A 26,179-nucleotide genomic window follows, 5' to 3' on the forward strand; every position below is an offset into this window, starting at 1 on the left:
TGAGAGCCATGACAGTACTAAGGTCAAATTGATAAGATTGATAGGTTGATAGGTTTCCAAGACACTGAAAGCCACAACAATGCCTAGGAGCGGATAAATGATGATTGATTTGGGATGTTTGATATGCTTCGGGTTGATTAGGACTGATTTCGAGTGATTTCGAGTTGATCTGGGGTGATTCCGAGTTGATTTGGGGTGATTACGAGTTGATTTGATATGATTCCAAGTTGATATGAAATTGATGTGAAAGGGGATACAAATGACGAAATATGGTCAATCTGGCCAAAAGATCAAAGTTAGTAGAATGAGAAAATGGGACAAATTAGTATGAAGAAGTGATGAAGTCGTAGATGCAAACCATTTTTGAGCATCTACACTTGGATAATCCATTAGGATTCTCCAAGTAAAAGTGATATTAAAATAACACTCCTTCTTTTCTTGTACAAATCCAATTAAGCATAATCCCTATTTCTCTTGCAAACAATCCTGATACAGGATAAGCGAGCTTAGATTTTGTGTGTCTTATGTTTCACGTAGATAGGGTTATGTTTAAGGAATATTAGTGGACCTTGTCTTATGAGTGCATAATGATTGGATGGATCTTGTTGGAGTTAGATCTCTTTTGGTGGCTATTGGTAGCATGTTCCATATTTCCTAGGTGGACTTTGGAGATTGTTTCTACAAGCTTCAATTTGTGGGAGTTGGCTTGTACGATCATAGATTTAGATCCTTGGATAGTGTGTGGGCCTATGGCTAAGGCTACATAATGTTATGTTATCTTATGAGCTAGTCAGGATTTTAAACTTGTGGGTTGTCCTAAGTGTTATTTAATCTGTTGGGCCAACTTGTGGCTTGAGTGTTTATTTAATGTGAGTGTTAATTTGATCTAACTCGCTAGGTCAACTTGTGCTTGGTTTAGTATAAGTAGAGGATTTGGTGATGTCTAGATGGATTGATTACAAAGTGAAGGATGAAGTAGCTAAGAGCATCTTGAGGGATGATAGCTAGGAGGTGGATCTTTGCATATGAGGATTGTGTTGTATTCTTATTTGTATTGATTGTAACATGAAAGGCCTTACAGTCGGGCACGTTGGATGTTAATCTTATGATTATATTATGAGAATATGTGTTGCAATCGATCTAAATTCACCTTGTTTTATTAAAAAAAATATATACATACATTATCTATATGCTAAGGGACTAATTATGGCCATGCACCGTGGCGGCCATGTGATAAAAAAAAAAAAATCATAATAATAAAACAACTCAACAATAAACATAACATCGAACCCACTAGGCGAGTGTCTAGTCATAGTAAAAAGGGGGGGACAAGACATTATGGCTTCCTGACACAACTATGAGTTTTCCCATCAACTTTCTTCATGTCAAACAAAGCCTATTGTATGCAGATTTTGTAAGTTACATTCTCCCCAATAAAAATTGTCTTGGTAGGAGTGCATGCATTTGGAGAGGAGGGTTGGTAGCTTGGAAAGCGTTCCTAGGGGGATATTTAAACTTCCAAAAATATGTGGCAGACCTGTCCAAAATCAGAAAACGTAATCAAGTCAACAACATCAAAAATTTGTATGTGCACATAAGCCTATGCTTGGTAGCTCGAAATTTGGAAAAGGAGGGTTAGGAAAATAAAGTAAAGCAATTAAATGATAAGGAAATAATAGCATATGTAATGGGAATTAAGGTAAATGAATAGATTTTAAATTTAATAAATTTTAAATTGTATTTGAGAGTAATTAACATGAAATATAGTGAATTAGGATATTAAATGAGCCTTTGTTAATTGTTGAAAATTAGATTATTATTTTGTCAGGTATTAGTGGTCAGGATAAAATAAGAGGAAGAAAATAAGTTTATGAAATTAGAAGTAATAAGTTGGAACCAATAGAATTAATTTTCTTATGGAATATCTTTTACATTATGGCAAGCTAGATTATATATATAGATAATTCATTAAGTATCAATATGATACAGAGTCAATTTTGGAATTGAATAATGTTATGTGAGTTCGTTCTTTTGTAAAATGAATTAATATCAGGTCTCATGATAATGGTTTCTTTTTAAAAATAAAAATAATAATAAATAAATAAATAAACACAATAAAATTATTGTATTTTGCCTTGGTAAAATTTGGGCATGACAAAAGAAGTAGAGACTCAAAAATTCAAAGATTTGGACTTTCAAAACTTAAGCATTCGGACCCGAAATGAGAGGAAGAGTATCCATTTTATAATTTTCATGGAGGGTGAGAGCATTGGATTTGTCACCCACGGATATGTGATGTGGCAAGAGATTCTTATGACGCATATGATAGAATATGCCAATTGTAAGATTCTATGACACATGAGAGTCAAACTTGGCTAAATGTGGAAGAGAATCTATGACGCGTCATAAGATACCTCAACCCACTTAAAGCCAAGAATCTATGACGAATAAGCCAAATAGGGACATGCGTAAGAGGTAATAATATTTGATTATGACAAATCTCAACCAAGTGTCAAAGGAGAATCCACAAGGTGTCACATCCAAGTGTCATGAGGATGCAATATTTTATGGAATATTTGAATTAAAAATCCTTTTATTCCACAAAATAAGAATTAGTAGAAAATGGCATTAACGATGGAAAATGGAACTTAGGAAATTATAAATTTCCATGGTTTACAAATAATGAATCAATTAATTAATAAAATTAATTAATTGAGGATTATAATTAGGAAGAATAATTAGAAAGAATAGGATTAAATTATGGGTTATTTAATCCTATAGAGAAAATTAGCAGATGATTGGCCAAATTGATTAAATGAATGCGACCGTACCCTTTGATGAAAGTGTGATGATGATATAGATCGAATAAGATGATGACCAATAGATCAAAGCCATGATCAGATTGATTGATTGAAGTTGATAACATGCCAAGGACACATGAATTGGTTGATATGTAACATTTAACCGACATTGCAAATGCTACAGGATTGAAATTGATTGATAAGGTTTGATCATAATAACATCGACGAACATTGTCAATGTTATTAAAATGGTTGATGATGCCATGATCTGATATTGAAAGCCTCAACAATGTCAAAGATTGAATGACATGAATGATAGTTTGACCTAGCACTGAGAGCCATGACAGTACTAAGGTCAAATTGATAAGATTGATAGGTTGATAGGTTTCCAAGACACTGAAAGCCACAACAATGCCTAGGAGCGGATAAATGATGATTGATTTGGGATGTTTGATATGCTTCGGGTTGATTAGGACTGATTTCGAGTGATTTCGAGTTGATCTGGGGTGATTCCGAGTTGATTTGGGGTGATTACGAGTTGATTTGATATGATTCCAAGTTGATATGAAATTGATGTGAAAGGGGATACAAATGACGAAATATGGTCAATCTGGCCAAAAGATCAAAGTTAGTAGAATGAGAAAATGGGACAAATTAGTATGAAGAAGTGATGAAGTCGTAGATGCAAACCATTTTTGAGCATCTACACTTGGATAATCCATTAGGATTCTCCAAGTAAAAGTGATATTAAAATAACACTCCTTCTTTTCTTGTACAAATCCAATTAAGCATAATCCCTATTTCTCTTGCAAACAATCCTGATACAGGATAAGCGAGCTTAGATTTTGTGTGTCTTATGTTTCACGTAGATAGGGTTATGTTTAAGGAATATTAGTGGACCTTGTCTTATGAGTGCATAATGATTGGATGGATCTTGTTGGAGTTAGATCTCTTTTGGTGGCTATTGGTAGCATGTTCCATATTTCCTAGGTGGACTTTGGAGATTGTTTCTACAAGCTTCAATTTGTGGGAGTTGGCTTGTACGATCATAGATTTAGATCCTTGGATAGTGTGTGGGCCTATGGCTAAGGCTACATAATGTTATGTTATCTTATGAGCTAGTCAGGATTTTAAACTTGTGGGTTGTCCTAAGTGTTATTTAATCTGTTGGGCCAACTTGTGGCTTGAGTGTTTATTTAATGTGAGTGTTAATTTGATCTAACTCGCTAGGTCAACTTGTGCTTGGTTTAGTATAAGTAGAGGATTTGGTGATGTCTAGATGGATTGATTACAAAGTGAAGGATGAAGTAGCTAAGAGCATCTTGAGGGATGATAGCTAGGAGGTGGATCTTTGCATATGAGGATTGTGTTGTATTCTTATTTGTATTGATTGTAACATGAAAGGCCTTACAGTCGGGCACGTTGGATGTTAATCTTATGATTATATTATGAGAATATGTGTTGCAATCGATCTAAATTCACCTTGTTTTATTAAAAAAAAAATATACATACATTATCTATATGCTAAGGGACTAATTATGGCCATGCACCGTGGCGGCCATGTGATAAACAAAAATAAATCATAATAATAAAACAACTCAACAATAAACATAACATCGAACCCACTAGGCGAGTGTCTAGTCATAGTAAAAAGGGGGGGACAAGACATTATGGCTTCCTGACACAATTATGAGTTTTCCCATCAACTTTCTTCATGTCAAACAAAGCCTATTGTATGCAGATTTTGTAAGTTACATTCTCCCCAATAAAAAGTGTCTTGGTAGGAGTGCATGCATTTGGAGAGGAGGGTTGGTAGCTTGGAAAGCGTTCCTAGGGGGATATTTAAACTTCCAAAAATATGTGGCAGACCTGTCCAAAATCAGAAAACGTAATCAAGTCAACAACATCAAAAATTTGTATGTGCACGTAAGCCTATGCTTGGTAGCTCGAAATTTGGAAAAGGAGGGTTAGGAAAATAAAGTAAAGCAATTAAATGATAAGGAAATAATAGCATATGTAATGGGAATTAAGGTAAATGAATAGATTTTAAATTTAATAAATTTTAAATTGTATTTGAGAGTAATTAACATGAAATATAGTGAATTAGGATATTAAATGAGCCTTTGTTAATTGTTGAAAATTAGATTATTATTTTGTCAGGTATTAGTGGTCAGGATAAAATAAGAGGAAGAAAATAAGTTTATGAAATTAGAAGTAATAAGTTGGAACCAATAGAATTAATTTTCTTATGGAATATCTTTTACATTATGGCAAGCTAGATTATATATATAGATAATTCATTAAGTATCAATATGATACAGAGTCAATTTTGGAATTGAATAATGTTATGTGAGTTCGTTCTTTTGTAAAATGAATTAATATCAGGTCTCATGATAATGGTTTCTTTTTAAAAATAAAAATAATAATAAATAAATAAATAAACACAATAAAATTATTGTATTTTGCCTTGGTAAAATTTGGGCATGACAAAAGAAGTAGAGACTCAAAAATTCAAAGATTTGGACTTTCAAAACTTAAGCATTCGGACCCGAAATGAGAGGAAGAGTATCCATTTTATAATTTTCATGGAGGGTGAGAGCATTGGATTTTTCACCCACAGATATGTGATGTGGCAAGAGATTCTTATGACGCATATGATAGAATATGCCAATTGTAAGATTCTATGACACATGAGAGTCAAACTTGGCTAAATGTGGAAGAGAATCTATGACGCGTCATAAGATACCTCAACCCACTTAAAGCCAAGAATCTATGACGAATAAGCCAAATAGGGACATGCGTAAGAGGTAATAATATTTGATTATGACAAATCTCAACCAAGTGTCAAAGGAGAATCCACAAGGTGTCACATCCAAGTGTCATGAGGATGCAATATTTTATGGAATATTTGAATTAAAAATCCTTTTATTCCACAAAATAAGAATTAGTAGAAAATGGCATTAACGATGGAAAATGGAACTTAGGAAATTATAAATTTCCATGGTTTACAAATAATGAATCAATTAATTAATAAAATTAATTAATTGAGGATTATAATTAGGAAGAATAATTAGAAAGAATAGGATTAAATTATGGGTTATTTAATCCTATAGAGAAAATTAGCAGATGATTGGCCAAATTGATTAAATGAATGCGACCGTACCCTTTGATGAAAGTGTGATGATGATATAGATCGAATAAGATGATGACCAATAGATCAAAGCCATGATCAGATTGATTGATTGAAGTTGATAACATGCCAAGGACACATGAATTGGTTGATATGTAACATTTAACCGACATTGCAAATGCTACAGGATTGAAATTGATTGATAAGGTTTGATCATAATAACATCGACGAACATTGTCAATGTTATTAAAATGGTTGATGATGCCATGATCTGATATTGAAAGCCTCAACAATGTCAAAGATTGAATGACATGAATGATAGTTTGACCTAGCACTGAGAGCCATGACAGTACTAAGGTCAGATTGATAAGATTGATAGGTTGATAGGTTTCCAAGACACTGAAAGCCACAACAATGCCTAGGAGCGGATAAATGATGATTGATTTGGGATGTTTGATATGCTTCGGGTTGATTAGGACTGATTTCGAGTGATTTCGAGTTGATCTGGGGTGATTCCGAGTTGATTTGGGGTGATTCCGAGTTGATTTGATATGATTCCAAGTTGATATGAAATTGATGTGAAAGGGGATACAAATGACGAAATATGGTCAATCTGGCCAAAAGATCAAAGTTAGTAGAATGAGAAAATGGGACAAATTAGTATGAAGAAGTGATGAAGTCGTAGATGCAAACCATTTTTGAGCGTCTACACTTGGATAATCCATTAGGATTCTCCAAGTAAAAGTGATATTAAAATAACACTCCTTCTTTTCTTGTACAAATCCAATTAAGCATAATCCCTATTTCTCTTGCAAACAATCCTGATACAGGATAAGCGAGCTTAGATTTTGTGTGTCTTATGTTTCACGTAGATAGGGTTATGTTTAAGGAATATTAGTGGACCTTGTCTTATGAGTGCATAATGATTGGATGGATCTTGTTGGAGTTAGATCTCTTTTGGTGGCTATTGGTAGCATGTTCCATATTTCCTAGGTGGACTTTGGAGATTGTTTCTACAAGCTTCAATTTGTGGGAGTTGGCTTGTACGATCATAGATTTAGATCCTTGGATAGTGTGTGGGCCTATGGCTAAGGCTACATAATGTTATGTTATCTTATGAGCTAGTCAGGATTTTAAACTTGTGGGTTGTCCTAAGTGTTATTTAATCTGTTGGGCCAACTTGTGGCTTGAGTGTTTATTTAATGTGAGTGTTAATTTGATCTAACTCGCTAGGTCAACTTGTGCTTGGTTTAGTATAAGTAGAGGATTTGGTGATGTCTAGATGGATTGATTACAAAGTGAAGGATGAAGTAGCTAAGAGCATCTTGAGGGATGATAGCTAGGAGGTGGATCTTTGCATATGAGGATTGTGTTGTATTCTTATTTGTATTGATTGTAGCATGAAAGGCCTTACAGTCGGGCACGTTGGATGTTAATCTTATGATTATATTATGAGAATATGTGTTGCAATCGATCTAAATTCACCTTGTTTTATTAAAAAAAATATATACATACATTATCTATATGCTAAGGGACTAATTATGGCCATGCACCGTGGCGGCCATGTGATAAACAAAAATAAATCATAATAATAAAACAACTCAACAATAAACATAACATCGAACCCACTAGGCGAGTGTCTAGTCATAGTAAAAAGGGGGGGACAAGACATTATGGCTTCCTGACACAACTATGAGTTTTCCCATCAACTTTCTTCATGTCAAACAAAGCCTATTGTATGCAGATTTTGTAAGTTACATTCTCCCCAATAAAAAGTGTCTTGGTAGGAGTGCATGCATTTGGAGAGGAGGGTTGGTAGCTTGGAAAGCGTTCCTAGGGGGATATTTAAACTTCCAAAAATATGTGGTAGACCTGTCCAAAATCAGAAAACGTAATCAAGTCAACAACATCAAAAATTTGTATGTGCACGTAAGCCTATGCTTGGTAGCTCGAAATTTGGAAAAGGAGGGTTAGGAAAATAAAGTAAAGCAATTAAATGATAAGGAAATAATAGCATATGTAATGGGAATTAAGGTAAATGAATAGATTTTAAATTTAATAAATTTTAAATTGTATTTGAGAGTAATTAACATGAAATATAGTGAATTAGGATATTAAATGAGCCTTTGTTAATTGTTGAAAATTAGATTATTATTTTGTCAGGTATTAGTGGTCAGGATAAAATAAGAGGAAGAAAATAAGTTTATGAAATTAGAAGTAATAAGTTGGAACCAATAGAATTAATTTTCTTATGGAATATCTTTTACATTATGGCAAGCTAGATTATATATATAGATAATTCATTAAGTATCAATATGATACAGAGTCAATTTTGGAATTGAATAATGTTATGTGAGTTCGTTCTTTTGTAAAATGAATTAATATCAGGTCTCATGATAATGGTTTCTTTTTAAAAATAAAAATAATAATAAATAAATAAATAAACACAATAAAATTATTGTATTTTGCCTTGGTAAAATTTGGGCATGACAAAAGAAGTAGAGACTCAAAAATTCAAAGATTTGGACTTTCAAAACTTAAGCATTCGGATCCGAAATGAGAGGAAGAGTATCCATTTTATAATTTTCATGGAGGGTGAGAGCATTGGATTTTTCACCCACAGATATGTGATGTGGCAAGAGATTCTTATGACACATATGATAGAATATGCCAATTGTAAGATTCTATGACACATGAGAGTCAAACTTGGCTAAATGTGGAAGAGAATCTATGACGCGTCATAAGATACCTCAACCCACTTAAAGCCAAGAATCTATGACGAATAAGCCAAATAGGGACATGCGTAAGAGGTAATAATATTTGATTATGACAAATCTCAACCAAGTGTCAAAGGAGAATCCACAAGGTGTCACATCCAAGTGTCATGAGGATGCAATATTTTATGGAATATTTGAATTAAAAATCCTTTTATTCCACAAAATAAGAATTAGTAGAAAATGGCATTAACGATGGAAAATGGAACTTAGGAAATTATAAATTTCCATGGTTTACAAATAATGAATCAATTAATTAATAAAATTAATTAATTGAGGATTATAATTAGGAAGAATAATTAGAAAGAATAGGATTAAATTATGGGTTATTTAATCCTATAGAGAAAATTAGCAGATGATTGGCCAAATTGATTAAATGAATGCGACCGTACCCTTTGATGAAAGTGTGATGATGATATAGATCGAATAAGATGATGACCAATAGATCAAAGCCATGATCAGATTGATTGATTGAAGTTGATAACATGCCAAGGACACATGAATTGGTTGATATGTAACATTTAACCGACATTGCAAATGCTACAGGATTGAAATTGATTGATAAGGTTTGATCATAATAACATCGACGAACATTGTCAATGTTATTAAAATGGTTGATGATGCCATGATCTGATATTGAAAGCCTCAACAATGTCAAAGATTGAATGACATGAATGATAGTTTGACCTAGCACTGAGAGCCATGACAGTACTAAGGTCAGATTGATAAGATTGATAGGTTGATAGGTTTCCAAGACACTGAAAGCCACAACAATGCCTAGGAGCGGATAAATGATGATTGATTTGGGATGTTTGATATGCTTCGGGTTGATTAGGACTGATTTCGAGTGATTTCGAGTTGATCTGGGGTGATTCCGAGTTGATTTGGGGTGATTCCGAGTTGATTTGATATGATTCCAAGTTGATATGAAATTGATGTGAAAGGGGATACAAATGACGAAATATGGTCAATCTGGCCAAAAGATCAAAGTTAGTAGAATGAGAAAATGGGACAAATTAGTATGAAGAAGTGATGAAGTCGTAGATGCAAACCATTTTTGAGCGTCTACACTTGGATAATCCATTAGGATTCTCCAAGTAAAAGTGATATTAAAATAACACTCCTTCTTTTCTTGTACAAATCCAATTAAGCATAATCCCTATTTCTCTTGCAAACAATCCTGATACAGGATAAGCGAGCTTAGATTTTGTGTGTCTTATGTTTCACGTAGATAGGGTTATGTTTAAGGAATATTAGTGGACCTTGTCTTATGAGTGCATAATGATTGGATGGATCTTGTTGGAGTTAGATCTCTTTTGGTGGCTATTGGTAGCATGTTCCATATTTCCTAGGTGGACTTTGGAGATTGTTTCTACAAGCTTCAATTTGTGGGAGTTGGCTTGTACGATCATAGATTTAGATCCTTGGATAGTGTGTGGGCCTATGGCTAAGGCTACATAATGTTATGTTATCTTATGAGCTAGTCAGGATTTTAAACTTGTGGGTTGTCCTAAGTGTTATTTAATCTGTTGGGCCAACTTGTGGCTTGAGTGTTTATTTAATGTGAGTGTTAATTTGATCTAACTCGCTAGGTCAACTTGTGCTTGGTTTAGTATAAGTAGAGGATTTGGTGATGTCTAGATGGATTGATTACAAAGTGAAGGATGAAGTAGCTAAGAGCATCTTGAGGGATGATAGCTAGGAGGTGGATCTTTGCATATGAGGATTGTGTTGTATTCTTATTTGTATTGATTGTAACATGAAAGGCCTTACAGTCGGGCACGTTGGATGTTAATCTTATGATTATATTATGAGAATATGTGTTGCAATCGATCTAAATTCACCTTGTTTTATTAAAAAAAATATATACATACATTATCTATATGCTAAGGGACTAATTATGGCCATGCACCGTGGCGGCCATGTGATAAACAAAAATAAATCATAATAATAAAACAACTCAACAATAAACATAACATCGAACCCACTAGGCGAGTGTCTAGTCATAGTAAAAAGGGGGGGACAAGACATTATGGCTTCCTGACACAACTATGAGTTTTCCCATCAACTTTCTTCATGTCAAACAAAGCCTATTGTATGCAGATTTTGTAAGTTACATTCTCCCCAATAAAAAGTGTCTTGGTAGGAGTGCATGCATTTGGAGAGGAGGGTTGGTAGCTTGGAAAGCGTTCCTAGGGGGATATTTAAACTTCCAAAAATATGTGGCAGACCTGTCCAAAATCAGAAAACGTAATCAAGTCAACAACATCAAAAATTTGTATGTGCACGTAAGCCTATGCTTGGTAGCTCGAAATTTGGAAAAGGAGGGTTAGGAAAATAAAGTAAAGCAATTAAATGATAAGGAAATAATAGCATATGTAATGGGAATTAAGGTAAATGAATAGATTTTAAATTTAATAAATTTTAAATTGTATTTGAGAGTAATTAACATGAAATATAGTGAATTAGGATATTAAATGAGCCTTTGTTAATTGTTGAAAATTAGATTATTATTTTGTCAGGTATTAGTGGTCAGGATAAAATAAGAGGAAGAAAATAAGTTTATGAAATTAGAAGTAATAAGTTGGAACCAATAGAATTAATTTTCTTATGGAATATCTTTTACATTATGGCAAGCTAGATTATATATATAGATAATTCATTAAGTATCAATATGATACAGAGTCAATTTTGGAATTGAATAATGTTATGTGAGTTCGTTCTTTTGTAAAATGAATTAATATCAGGTCTCATGATAATGGTTTCTTTTTAAAAATAAAAATAATAATAAATAAATAAATAAACACAATAAAATTATTGTATTTTGCCTTGGTAAAATTTGGGCATGACAAAAGAAGTAGAGACTCAAAAATTCAAAGATTTGGACTTTCAAAACTTAAGCATTCGGATCCGAAATGAGAGGAAGAGTATCCATTTTATAATTTTCATGGAGGGTGAGAGCATTGGATTTTTCACCCACAGATATGTGATGTGGCAAGAGATTCTTATGACACATATGATAGAATATGCCAATTGTAAGATTCTATGACACATGAGAGTCAAACTTGGCTAAATGTGGAAGAGAATCTATGACGCGTCATAAGATACCTCAACCCACTTAAAGCCAAGAATCTATGACGAATAAGCCAAATAGGGACATGCGTAAGAGGTAATAATATTTGATTATGACAAATCTCAACCAAGTGTCAAAGGAGAATCCACAAGGTGTCACATCCAAGTGTCATGAGGATGCAATATTTTATGGAATATTTGAATTAAAAATCCTTTTATTCCACAAAATAAGAATTAGTAGAAAATGGCATTAACGATGGAAAATGGAACTTAGGAAATTATAAATTTCCATGGTTTACAAATAATGAATCAATTAATTAATAAAATTAATTAATTGAGGATTATAATTAGGAAGAATAATTAGAAAGAATAGGATTAAATTATGGGTTATTTAATCCTATAGAGAAAATTAGCAGATGATTGGCCAAATTGATTAAATGAATGCGACCGTACCCTTTGATGAAAGTGTGATGATGATATAGATCGAATAAGATGATGACCAATAGATCAAAGCCATGATCAGATTGATTGATTGAAGTTGATAACATGCCAAGGACACATGAATTGGTTGATATGTAACATTTAACCGACATTGCAAATGCTACAGGATTGAAATTGATTGATAAGGTTTGATCATAATAACATCGACGAACATTGTCAATGTTATTAAAATGGTTGATGATGCCATGATCTGATATTGAAAGCCTCAACAATGTCAAAGATTGAATGACATGAATGATAGTTTGACCTAGCACTGAGAGCCATGACAGTACTAAGGTCAGATTGATAAGATTGATAGGTTGATAGGTTTCCAAGACACTGAAAGCCACAACAATGCCTAGGAGCGGATAAATGATGATTGATTTGGGATGTTTGATATGCTTCGGGTTGATTAGGACTGATTTCGAGTGATTTCGAGTTGATCTGGGGTGATTCCGAGTTGATTTGGGGTGATTCCGAGTTGATTTGATATGATTCCAAGTTGATATGAAATTGATGTGAAAGGGGATACAAATGACGAAATATGGTCAATCTGGCCAAAAGATCAAAGTTAGTAGAATGAGAAAATGGGACAAATTAGTATGAAGAAGTGATGAAGTCGTAGATGCAAACCATTTTTGAGCGTCTACACTTGGATAATCCATTAGGATTCTCCAAGTAAAAGTGATATTAAAATAACACTCCTTCTTTTCTTGTACAAATCCAATTAAGCATAATCCCTATTTCTCTTGCAAACAATCCTGATACAAGATAAGCGAGCTTAGATTTTGTGTGTCTTATGTTTCACGTAGATAGGGTTATGTTTAAGGAATATTAGTGGACCTTGTCTTATGAGTGCATAATGATTGGATGGATCTTGTTGGAGTTAGATCTCTTTTGGTGGCTATTGGTAGCATGTTCCATATTTCCTAGGTGGACTTTGGAGATTGTTTCTACAAGCTTCAATTTGTGGGAGTTGGCTTGTACGATCATAGATTTAGATCCTTGGATAGTGTGTGGGCCTATGGCTAAGGCTACATAATGTTATGTTATCTTATGAGCTAGTCAGGATTTTAAACTTGTGGGTTGTCCTAAGTGTTATTTAATCTGTTGGGCCAACTTGTGGCTTGAGTGTTTATTTAATGTGAGTGTTAATTTGATCTAACTCGCTAGGTCAACTTGTGCTTGGTTTAGTATAAGTAGAGGATTTGGTGATGTCTAGATGGATTGATTACAAAGTGAAGGATGAAGTAGCTAAGAGCATCTTGAGGGATGATAGCTAGGAGGTGGATCTTTGCATATGAGGATTGTGTTGTATTCTTATTTGTATTGATTATAACATGAAAGGCCTTACAGTCGGGCACGTTGGATGTTAATCTTATGATTATATTATGAGAATATGTGTTGCAATCGATCTAAATCTCAGTGTTAAAGTTTATCTTCTATTGTATGGTTATTGGCTAGGGGCTAGGTCATCTCCTTTAGGGATACACCTGCCTTGTACTGCATCAAATCCACACATTGTTCGATCACACCCAACATTCATGATCTACAACTTTATTAATCCACTAAACTAATTATAGATACATTCTTTACTGGCTAGGACAACCACTACCCTTAACGCAATATATTACATTTGAATTTCACTTATCACTTCATCATAATCACCAAAATATATTACCAAATACCAATCAATCATTCTCTAATCTTTGTTAGCCTCCAAATGCAACCACATATCGATTTGATCAAGAACACCCAAACGTTTTCACTTTTTCCAACATGCTTCATTACACATCAATTAATGTGAGGCCATCTCACCATTACACATCATTTTGCCACATCACCATAATACTTGAATCACGAAAAGATTCATTGGTACCAACCGAATCCTTGCTAGTTAAAATTTAACATCATATGTTCTAATATACTTTGTCATCTCTTCATAAAATGATCTTCAATTCATCGAAACCATATCTTTCGGTACACCAATCATTATGCGATCAAAACAACAACCACGTAACTTAGACTAGATAATGTAAACTGAACAACACCACATCATTCCACATAAATTTGATCAACCAATCATATCATTCACTATATATCACTAGTTGTTCTTCGAGATCCTTTGTCAACATTCAATCGATCATAACTTTCTCTAAACTTGTTCTAGCAAACACAATCCAACACACATCTCGAGACATCTTTGAATCTCCTATTTGAGTCACACACTCCAATTTAACTCCAACTCCTATCACAACACTATTTAATTACTTTTACACTTAATCAACTCTCCTAGTAAACTATCACCCAACATAAGCCAAGTTGACATCACTGACAACACAATAACTGATCTCTTTAGCATCAACCTATTTCACAACACTACTCAATACAATCTACATCAATTATGCCAACATGTTTTTGTATATCATTTATTTTCTTTCCTTACAATTCTTTTTGGACTATCATTTTATTCTTTGTAATATTTTAACTTTGATGAATACAAAAAAAATTTTTTTTTAAGGGAATTTTTTATTATAAATAAATCTTTTATAAGAGAGAAAATTTTAAAATTGCTTTATAAAAAGAAGAAGTGAGCTTTAGTGACACCTAATATGATGTATACTTAAGTCAATAATGTTGTTATGGATGTACCATAAATAATCCATTTACAAATTTTTCCACAATCCTTAACAATTTCAAATCGAGTGATGAATTTCTTAAAATACAATGACATAATACCATAAATTCATTCAAATACTTGTAAGTCAATTCAAAATAATTAATGAAAATGTTAACATGGTTTAAATTTGATTTTTCAATGTCAAAGTGTTCATATCCACACATATGGAAAAAAAACTAGTTGAATTTTGAATCTATAGATACAATTCACGGTGATGAGTGAGAGATTTATGGATTAGATTTAGTTTTGAGATGAATGCTTCTGGGTCAACCTAAGATAATGTCTTTAGTTCAACTTCACACCAGGCCTGAAATTTGACGGTCACCCTTGCCTATCATATGTATTTTTTATGATGGTTTGGTCATGTTAACACCTTTCATTTTACATTTCAAGATAAATATTGATTGTCAAACATCAATATAATATATGCACAAATTAGTAATAATTACAAATATATCATCTTTGAAATTTCTAAATTCATAAATTTGACAAAATAATATAAAGTTGTAGAAACTAATTATAAATTAGCAATATATGTCAACTTAAGAAAGTTTCTAAGTTTATATTTTGCATACTAATCTTTTAAATTGGTATAACAAGTTTATATATTATGTTTTAAAAATATTGCCTCTAATAAATTTTGATAGTTTATTGATAAATTAAGTATCATATTGATGATTTTATAAAAAATTAACATGTTAATCAATATGGTCCAACAATTTTTCAGCCTGTCATATATGGCTCAAAACTGAAAAAATGACAAATACGGCCATCAAATTCCAGCTTCACACAAATTTATGCTAATTATGATTTTTTTTTTATTACACAAATGACACTCTAATTAAAGTGCTTTCATAAAGATAAAGTATGTGATTTTTACTATTACAAATCTTAAATTATTTTCTAAGAAAGAATTGATTCTATCGATCTATTTTAGATATGATTGAACTTCAACTTTTTATTATATATAAACATTAAACTAGAATTTCTATATTATAAAAATGTATACAATTTTAAACTAATCAATCATCTTTTCATGTAATATTTGTATTGTTTTTTTCCCAATTGACCTTAAGTGGGTGGCCAAGTAACCTTGATATAATAGTTTTGTTGTATAAATAAATAAAACCCATATTCAAATGAGTAGGGTCACCCTACATCTTGATTATTGGCGTGCTAGTGCCACTCAACATATGTGAAAGTGGGTCCTTCAACTAATGAAAACAGGTTATGTATGCCCTAGAAATGCCAAAAATTTGCAACTACCCAAAGGTCTTAAAAACACCCAAAGACCACTATTTTCCCGGTTGTTATGGCCAGACTAGGTCTCCTTGAAAAACGACCTGGATAGCAAAATTCCCTTGACATGAAGAGTAGACACCACCAAAACAGTTAGAAAAGGTTGGTAAAAGTAGGAACCCCACCCGGACAGAAATGCCCTTCAGCGAGGGGTCGACGTTTGTAGATTGAGAAGAAAAAGCGTAAAAGGTAAAATCACAGGTCAGCGGCCGCCGATAAATGACGTCACTACGGACTCAAAAGCAGCCCCCCAGTGATCGACACGTGTCCCTTCCCATTAAATTTAACGAGTATTTTGTCCGTGGTCGCAAGGTAAAAAAAGGGAACTTTGTTTTTTTCTCCCACAAGGAAGAGCAGCCGGAGCAGATTGAGCTGTAAAATTCAGGTATGTATGAAATGGACTAATTTCTGTAGCATAGTCCTTCAATTGTAGGGTACTTGGTTGAGTGCTTCCAGGTACACCATTTCACACGGGAAAAAATTCTTCTTTTTGGCACGTTTGCATGTTCAGATCTCGTAGAATCGGATCTCTAAAAATAGCGCCCTCAGAGATTCGAAGTCTTGACGTCCGTGGCCCTATAAGATTGTGTGTGTTGTTTTAACAGGTCCATGTCCATGGTCCTGGATTTGCGGTCGTGTTAGGGTTAATTTGCTTTCGTTGGGTGTTTTTGAAAGGAAGGATTTGCTGAATTTGATGTCCGAGGGAATTTTTTCGTTGATCGGTTTTGAAGGATCAGGTTGCTTTTCTAGGGTTTGGTTGTCTTCAGTTTGCTCGGGATTTATGAGGTGGTTTCTGTAGGGCTTCTTCGTTTTCAGGGTTTAATGAGGCATCGGAGGAGCTATTGAAGGAGCCGTGTAACGGGGATTTGATAAATCGTTGAAGGATGGCGAGGTTTCCGGGCACGGCGTTGGATATGCGGGGTGCCCTTTCCTCCAATCAGAATAACAACCAGGCGCTTCAATTCAGCCCTCAGATGACTCTGAGCAATGAGAATTTTTTGATGCTTGATTCGAACCCTAGTCCCTCGTCTTCCATGGACCTAGGTGGGCTAAACCCATCGCTGTCTTCGAACATAACCTCGGAGTTTTCATCTCTACTGGAGTCCACTTCGCAGAATTCGTTCAATATTGGAATTGGATCTCAGACAGGGGTCGGGCAGAATGACATTTTGATGCCTGCAGATGAGTGGTCTGGTACTACAAATACGTCTGGGCAACAGCCACAGCAGCAGAAGCAGCAGCAAGGGCTTCAGAACTCGTCGCCTAGTCAGTGTCAGAGTTCCCTTAGCCAAGGGCAAGGACAGGTACAGGTACCACAGGTAGGGAACTCGGATACAAAGAAAATGCAGCAGCAATATAGCTTTGACAAGCGTTCATGGGGCAGTTCACAGAATGGCACTGAGCTATATGGGTTACCACAGCCATCGCAGGGTAATCAAGAAGTGGGCGGTGGGGGACAGGAGCAGCATCATCAGCAAAATGGGTATCAAACAGGATCGGCGAAGTCAAACTTCTCCACAAAGCAATCCAGCAATATGCTTCCGGCTGCCAGTGTTTCTCAGTTTCAAAACCAGGCACAGGCAACAGATATACAGGCTGCTTTCCTGCAACAGCAAAGATTTCGTCAGACGGGTAATTCACAAGAACCAGCTTCCCAGGAAGTGAAGGGCGTTGCCCAATCGATGGACATAGAGCAGAACCAGCCAAGGCAGGTCCCGGGCTTTGATGGGTCTTCAAAAATTAATGCCCACATGAATAGCCATACTCATAGTTTGTCGCAGCCTGGAGTTTATCAGAGGATGGAAATAGATAATCACTTACAAAGTTTTCCGGGGGTGCAGTCGACTAATCAACAGGCAATGTTCCAAAGAGGCTCCACCCTTAATCAGCAAAATATTATTGATAGCCATGGGATGCAGCAAGGTGAACTTCAAGGTGATCCCGTGATGCAGACCATGCGAAGCCTAGGATTTCAAATGCAAGGAGTTAATCCTCAGAATGCCTTTCACCCCCAGCTGCAGGCGCAATATATGAATTTAAGTACACAGGTTGAACTTATTCTGAAAACCTCTGCTTTCTATTTAACCCATGTCATTCACGTCAAAGCCACAAATCTAGATACAATTTTCAAGTGCACATCTCTTCTTTTTCAATTGTTTACCTGTTTAAATGCTGATAAACCTTAATTAGCTTAGCAAACATCTACATAGTTCAAGACGTGGGATTTTTTTAAATGTTCTTTATGTTAGGAAAAATGCAACTGTGCCCCTAATATTGTTCAATGCAACAGTAAAACTGCATTTTTTCACGAAAATGACAGTGTTGGCTGATGATGCATCTGTTGATATCACTAGGATGCAATGATTCTTTGGCCTCAATAAGAAGCTTAGTATTTAGGCTAGATTCAATTTAAAAAAATAAAAGTTTCTCATTTACCTAAAAAAAATAAATAGAAGCAGCAGCAGTGCAAGGGATGTTATAGAGGACAAATAGAGAATAATACAATGATTAAAGATCATAGTTGGAATCATATTGTTAGTGAAAGCATTGATAAGACACATGTGGCCTTAAATTGTAACTTCACCTCAGAACTTTTTGCTGAAGGGCTTGGGAAAAGCCTGATGCAGATTTCTTATTCAATCCACTTCCAAGATGACATATATTTTGCTTCATCCTTCTCACCATATGAAATGTTTAAAGATACATACAGAAAACAAAAGTTTATTATCTCTGCCCTATAGAAAAACATTAGTTCATAAGTGCAAACCATGAAGTATTTTGGACAAGAAAATTATATAAAATACAAAACACATCTGCTCCCAAACTTTCTAGAATTACATTTAGTCTTAATCTAGGTCAGGCATGTATTAGGAGCCTCAGACATCTCTGACTATTTTGTTCAAGGCATATTTGGTGGAAGTTCCTCTATATCATCATCCAGAATTTTACTTTATTCTTGCCCAAAATTTTAATTATATATGTTTTCTCTTGGAGAGTGAAATTAAACTAACAGAGCTACTGCATCGTAACATAACATGGATCTGTTGTATACATGCTTTTTGTATGGCATGTGTTTGACTTTGTACATTAATTTAATAATTAGTGATATGAATGTTGTGTATGCACATGATAATTTTAATTAAAAGTTTTTAAGTTCTCACCTTTTTCACATAACCATTCAGTAATATATAGCAAGGAGATTTCTTATCAATAACATTCATCTACCACAGATTATCAATATAATTGCATATTTATTCCATCTAATGTACATTTGTCAAACACAGCAAAGTCACTACCATTGTTATTATAGCATTTTGGCGTTAAGCCATGTAACTGAACTAGTAAAAGTGCTTTCAAACACATTTTCCGATTTCTTCTACACCTTCTCTCTTTTTGAGTACATCCTTTTTTTTTTTTTTTTTCTTACATGGCTTCCACCATGTTCACATTTCTCTTATTTGTATTTCGACAATCATTGCTTTTTATTAGATACATCCTTGCAAAATAAACTTCACACCTTGCACACCCTTATAGTCTGATATCTTTATGCTTTTCTTGCTTACATTTGATAGCTTGTATAACAATCCAACCCAAATTTGCAGCTCTGTGGCTGAATGCCAACAAGTCGTTAGAAAGTGTTCTTAACTATAACTTCATTTAGAGCTACCAAAGATGGAAAAGATCTGCAAGATTTTTTGTTCTTTTGCGATAATGATAAAAGAGGTGGTCCAGGCAATTGTCAATTTCAACCACTGGTTTGAACTTGCAGGATTCTCTGCTATAGAACAAGGTTCCAAACATGCTAGATATCATCATTATGATGCTATCTGTAGAATAAACAGGGATGGAAGGTTTTTTAAATTTCATATGATTAGCATGCATAGAAATAATGTGCAGAGGGTATTTCTGTCAGATTTTGCATACGTTTAGTGCTATAACACTTAAATAGTTGCTTGGTATTGAAGAGTGAGGCTAAATCATTTTGTATGAGATCTCACATGTCCCTTCTTTCTATAATTTACTGGATCCTCACATTGTCCAAGTCTTCTTCCCTCCAGCTTCACGTCTCTTCTTTTCTCAAGAGGAATTGAGAGAGCTATTTGGAAGCTATGCAATTGCACAGTGATTGGTAATGAAAGGGCATCTGGCAATGTTCCTCAGAAAATGCATTTTTGCCCTGATTACATATTTATGTTATGAAATTGTTGAGAATCTTGATTGTGTACATGGTTGTGAACTTTATGAGAAAATGCTTTTGTAACAGCACAAATTTAACAGGCTGGAGAATTCCAGCCATTTGCTTATTTGTGGATTTCTGAAAGGTCTTCATTAAAGCCCCAAACCCTTGTTGCCGCAGATCTCACATGATAATGGCATTTTAGAGATTTTTATATTGTTTTTGAAGGGGTGTAATGATATATGTGTTACCCATTTTTTGGGCCCCCCTTAAAACTCTCTAATTGTGTTCAAAGATGTATTGGAGTCAGTCAAATGAGAGTTCCCTGTCTCATCACATCTCATCACACTCTTTTCGATGCCACATAAACATGTATTCGGACTTCATTGCATGGTACACTTATGTGGAGGATTGTTCCACTATAAAACCTTATAGGAAACACTTAAGAACCTGTAGGCTGCCAACCACATATGCACACTCTTATAAAGCCATTTGAAACAATTCTGATCAGTTTTGCATTAGCTTACTCATCTGCATCTAACCAGTTGGAACATTTATAATTAAGACATCCTGACAATAGGCTGAATCTTCTTATGTTACTCTAGTGAAAGCATCATTGCATGGAGACTGGTCATTTCATTATAGCTGTCTCAAACTCCTTGAGCACTATCACTCTATAGAGAAAATTTCTCACGGCATTGCAGTTTCCACCCTTTTAGTAACCAGATGCTTGGGTATTTCCATGGATGCTGTTTAAGGAATCATTACCAACGGATGTGAAAATATTTTGAAAGTGGCTTCTTTCCTCAAATTGGAAGTTTGTCCGTTGAGAGATTGACATTAGAATCTTACAGCACACAGATTCTTTCTGTTTTGTACTGATTGTGCTGCTGCTGCAGGCATTTGAAGTAAATTTTGTTCTGTCTAACTTTATGCAATACATTGAAAGCATTTTTAATTTTTAGTTAGTTTCTAACTTTCTTGTGATTTTCAAACATTTTCTGTTGAGATTTTAACTTAATAGCTGCTCCTTCCTTTTAAGCCTTGAAATGCTTCAATCCTTACTTGTCTCTGGCAAGCACCTATTTGCATTCTAACTTTTTGTGCTTTTTAGGGCAGGTATGAGAGACATTACAATCTTCACATAAAATATGTTAAAATCAAGGGCTTGGCAACAGAATTATCAATCATATATACAAGCATTGCACCGCCTGTAAAAACTACTGAAATATGGATTTGATCATGGATGCCTGTAATCATAACAACTCAAGCATTGCACCGCCTGTAAAAACTACTGAAATATGGATTTGATCATGGATGCCTGTAATCATAACAACTACTGGAAAATTGCTTCATTTGTCACAGCCTAATCCTGTTTTCTTTGTGCCCATTTGCAAGTTGTCCAATGCTTTTCTAGCAAATTAAACAATTTTCCGATCAGTGTACCACTCTTGACTTTTGAGATTTTTGCTGCTAAATTGTACCATTTTGTGCTTGTATAATAGTTTTTCTGCAACAGCTTGTCTGTTTTTTGATTTTTCATGATTAGTTTTGGATTTCATACATTTCAAACATTCTGGACATTATACCTATTCTTTGAATATTTTATGGTAAGCAGAAGGATAAGTTGGCTTCTACACGATATATGAAGTTATATGCACCCCAAAGGTCCTTGATAGTACAACTTATGCAGGAAAACAATCTGTATTCTGGGCTCTATCTACCACCTATACACAACTGGGGCCTCATTATAACTCACACAAAACTATATTGTGGTTATCCTTAATCTGGTTTATAATGCTATAAACGTTTTAAATTCAGAACACTTATTTTTTTATTGTAACTTTTGTTAAATGCGCTAGTATTAGTTTCTTGTTTCATCAGATGAATTAGAGTTATATTCAAGGTTTGGGTGTTTCATTTTTTTTCCCCTGTTTGTTATGTATGTGCTAATTGATGCTGAACATATCTGTACAAAAGCAGGGAAACGGCCATCCGTTATCAGTTCTTTTTCAAAATCGAGGTCATACCCAAGGTCAGGCTCAGATGCAAACATTATCACAGCCTCATATCCAAGGTCAAGCAGCAAATCAACAAGCTTTGGTCAATCAACAGGCAGCATATCCAAATAGACACTTGCAGCATGGGTCACATCAATCCCCATTTCATTCAAATCAACAGGGTGCTTTTCATCTTGGCCAACCTCAGGCAAACCACTTGCACCAGCATGGTGGTAATTCTGGATCACATTTAGCAGGTATCCAAAATCTTACTCAGTTCCAAGCAAGAGCACAGAATCCAGTATTCCAAGGTCTTAAGGTCGGTGGGAGGCAATTACTACAGGGATCACCCAATGCAGCCCTAACTTATATCAACAGTAACACTGATACTGGGCGTAGACAAATGTCAGAAGTTGCTTCAGAATGTCTCCGTGTTCTCACTGAATATATTCAAGAACAGAAGAAAACAAAAGAGGTAACATTTTCATCCACAGCCATTTTTCCCATTTTTTGTTTTTAAAGAAAAGCATGAATATATTTTGTGAAGGATGTGAAATGTTTTTGGAAGGAAAGGATATCTCTATGGTTCCTAGTTGTTTATCCTTTCTTTTTCCTTTTCAATTATTTTGCAAACATAGTCTACAATGGTGGATGTGTTGAAATTAAACTAGAAAAGGAACAATACCAATACTATGAAAATAAGCAAATTAAAGAAATGCCTTATTATGCTCAAAACAGAAAAATGACATAGGATCCTGGAGGAAGGTTGTTCATGATTACTTTGCACCTGGAGCAACAGAACGTTGGTGTCTATCTAGCTACAGTCCTGCCCAAATAAGCAGGAATGCACAAGGCTTGTTCCCAATGGTCAGTTTACATTCATAATTTTAAAAAGTAAACTTTCAATATATATTTTTTTGTGATTCTATAAAGATGTATGCTTGTTAAATAGGTGTGATTTTTTCAGATAGTTTAGACTTTTTGAATGATATGGCCAAGGCATGCTGTTGGTATGTTAGATTGCATACTTTGAAGTTTGAACTTCTTGGTTCTGTATTATAAGTGTGCAATTTGTAATTTTTGAACTGTTTTGTTCATAACCTGAACGTGACAGAATTGTATTGCAATTACACTTTTATGGATAGTATGATGGTAACTTGTTTTGTTGGATTTTGAGGATCTATTTTGGTTTTCTTTTACAACTTAATGTGCTTCTTTGAACTTCTCCCAAGAGTGACTTGAGCGAGTTTTTTTCGTGTCAGAAATAGTTTAAGGAGGTTTAGCTCTTGGTGCTGTAATAGTTTTGTGAATAAACAAAATAGGCAACCTCTGGAACTTCTGTGTTCTCAGCTTTTTTCTATTAAAATACAGGGATACTGTTGTATTGCTCACATTGATTCCAGTGTTAAAATAAAATGACTTCCAACACAAAAGCTTACGGAAAGCTTCTAAAGGTGAAATCATCAAGTGCCAAGATAATGCCAGTCTTTGGAATGATTTCACATTTTCAATTTGTGCAAGTGGATAGCTGTTTTTTTCCTTCTTGAAACATTTAGATCATTGCCTTTCTCTGTTGGCCTTTGGCAGATTAATTCTCTGCTTGGCAAGATTGCATTTCAGTGTTGTGGGAAAAATATTATAGCCTGCTGCTTATGATAAAATTGTTACATGAATAAGACCTGCAACATAAAATTGAATGATAAACTTTTCCTTTTTTCATTCCATTAACTATGTAGAGACTATTACAATAATAGATGATTGTCTATTATTAGTTAATGGTAATTTATTGTAAATATCTAGTTAGCTTTAGTTAGCTTTCGCTTTTTTAGCTTTATCTGTGAGAATAGAATATTTTTATTCTTCTTGATAGTTTCTTAAGGAAACATCACTTTATTCTTTTGTATATATAGACCTCTCGGTCTCTATTAATAACAAGCAAGTATTTACCAATTACTTCCGTAATATGGTATCAGAGCCTAGGCTTCAAATTTTTTCGAATTTTTTATAATTTCTTTTGTCTCGGTCTCTGTTAATATAACAAGCAAGTATTTACCAATTACTTCTGTAATATGGTATTAGAGCCTAGACTTCAAATTTTTTAAATTTTTTATAATTTCTTTCGAAATTATCTGCTCCAAAAAATTCCAAAATTCTTTCTGAAGTCTTTTATGTTCTCCATGATACCTAGTCACGGCCAGGGTTTCAAAGACAAAAATCTGTGAATTTGTTTTAAAAAGAGGCATTTTTTTCTTGTTTGTTTTTTCTAAAAATGGAAAATCTGCAAATCAGTGATTTCATGGGGCGTTTCTGGTGCTGTTTCCTCATCCTCTCTGCTGTCTCAGCCAAAACACCTCTGTTCTGAATAAAATCAGCCATTTTTCTGCCTACAAAACATCTTTTTTTTGCAATTTTGACCATTAATGGCCGGCAGCTAGGGTTTTCTTCAAAACTGTAATTATTGGGCTTGAAAAAATTTTGATCACAGATTCTTGGTGGGTTTTTCGAGAGCTCAACTAGGTTGTCTGATTTTTCTGGGTGCCTCATTTTTAGTGCCAGCACGACAACATACTCCTTTGGGTGTTTCAAGCTCTCACGACAACATATTCCTTTGGGTTTTTCAAGCTCTCTTCTTGGTCACTCTTCGAATTTCTCTTCGAATTTTTGGGGTCTTCCATTTTTTTGCCTTGAAGAATGCGCCTTCACAAATTTTAACATTTTTTCATTGAAAAACATGCCATGGCATCTTTGACAAACATTCTTCTCGAGCACAACTCCAAATTCAATGGTCGAAATTATGGCACTTGGAAGCAGTGGATCTTCGCAATTTTTTAATATCGGAACACTGATCAACTTGTTCTGGGTGTTACAAAGTGTCCGACTTCTCCTGATCTTGATCAAGATACATGGGATTTGAATAATCGAGAGGCAGTGATGCTTCTCAAATTATTTGTGGCTGATGATCAGCTTTCTCAGATTCCATCTGGCAAGATAGCTGCCGGGATCTGGACACATCTGAAAGGTCTTCATGAGACTTCTGACAAAAGCAAAGCTTTCTTTCTGAAAAACACTTTGTTTTCTATTGTCATGGATGAGCGCACCTCGCTCCAGACACAACTGAAGTAGATTCAGGCAATCTGTGATCAGTTACTTGCCATCGGTCACAAGATGGAGGAAGTGGTTATCATTCTTTGGAGTTTACCAAAATCCTATGAGCATTTTATCGACTCTCAACGTCACATCTTCTGGTGTTGATTTGAAGTTCACTAATCTCTGCACCTTGCTACTTCAAAAAAATCGGTAGAAACAACAGTTCGGTAGCAGCTCCAGTTCCACCTCCATAGAGCAAGCCTTTGCTGTGAAGTCCTTTAAGAAGGATAAAGGCAAGTTTCAACAGCCATCTCAGCAAAAGTCTTCTACTCCAGCATTAGATGGTTCTCGAAAGAAGAACATTCAATGCAACTACTGCCACAAGTTTTGACACATGAAGGTTGAATCTTCAAAACGCTTAGCTGCATAGTCTAAGCAATTGGGTTCGCAGCCCAAAGCGAACAGTGCAATGCACACTGAGTAGGCGAAATCTACCTTTTACGCCTTCATGGCTAAAAGACCTATAGATCATATAAAGTTGTTTGCCTGGTACATTGATTTAGGTGCCTCTTGTCATTTCACTTATCGCAGGGACTGGTTTACTGACTACCAGCCTATTTCAGAGTCTGTTATTTTTGGTGGCGAAGAAGAGTACTTGGTTGTCAGTAAAGGCAACATT

General features: G+C 34.7%; 1 protein-coding gene across 1 annotated transcript in view; it reads left to right on the forward strand.

Moving 5' to 3' along the window:
* Positions 1-16,560: 16,560 nt before the first annotated feature.
* LOC149547616 (uncharacterized) overlaps positions 16,561-26,179 on the forward strand; it is a 54,408-nt gene continuing 44,789 nt past the window's right edge. The window contains exons 1-3 of the mRNA XM_089791721.1: positions 16,561-18,284; positions 22,397-22,888; positions 23,152-23,280. Of these exons, the coding sequence (XP_089647847.1) occupies positions 17,121-18,284; positions 22,397-22,888; positions 23,152-23,280 (1,785 nt within the window). The 5' untranslated portion in view covers positions 16,561-17,120. The remainder of the gene's footprint in view (positions 18,285-22,396; positions 22,889-23,151; positions 23,281-26,179) is intronic.

The sequence above is a fragment of the Cupressus sempervirens genome, chromosome 7 (genome assembly GCF_028749045.1).
Source record: "Cupressus sempervirens isolate cs-2001-9-10 chromosome 7, ASM2874904v1, whole genome shotgun sequence".
In the NCBI taxonomy this organism is placed as follows: domain Eukaryota; kingdom Viridiplantae; phylum Streptophyta; class Pinopsida; order Cupressales; family Cupressaceae; genus Cupressus; species Cupressus sempervirens.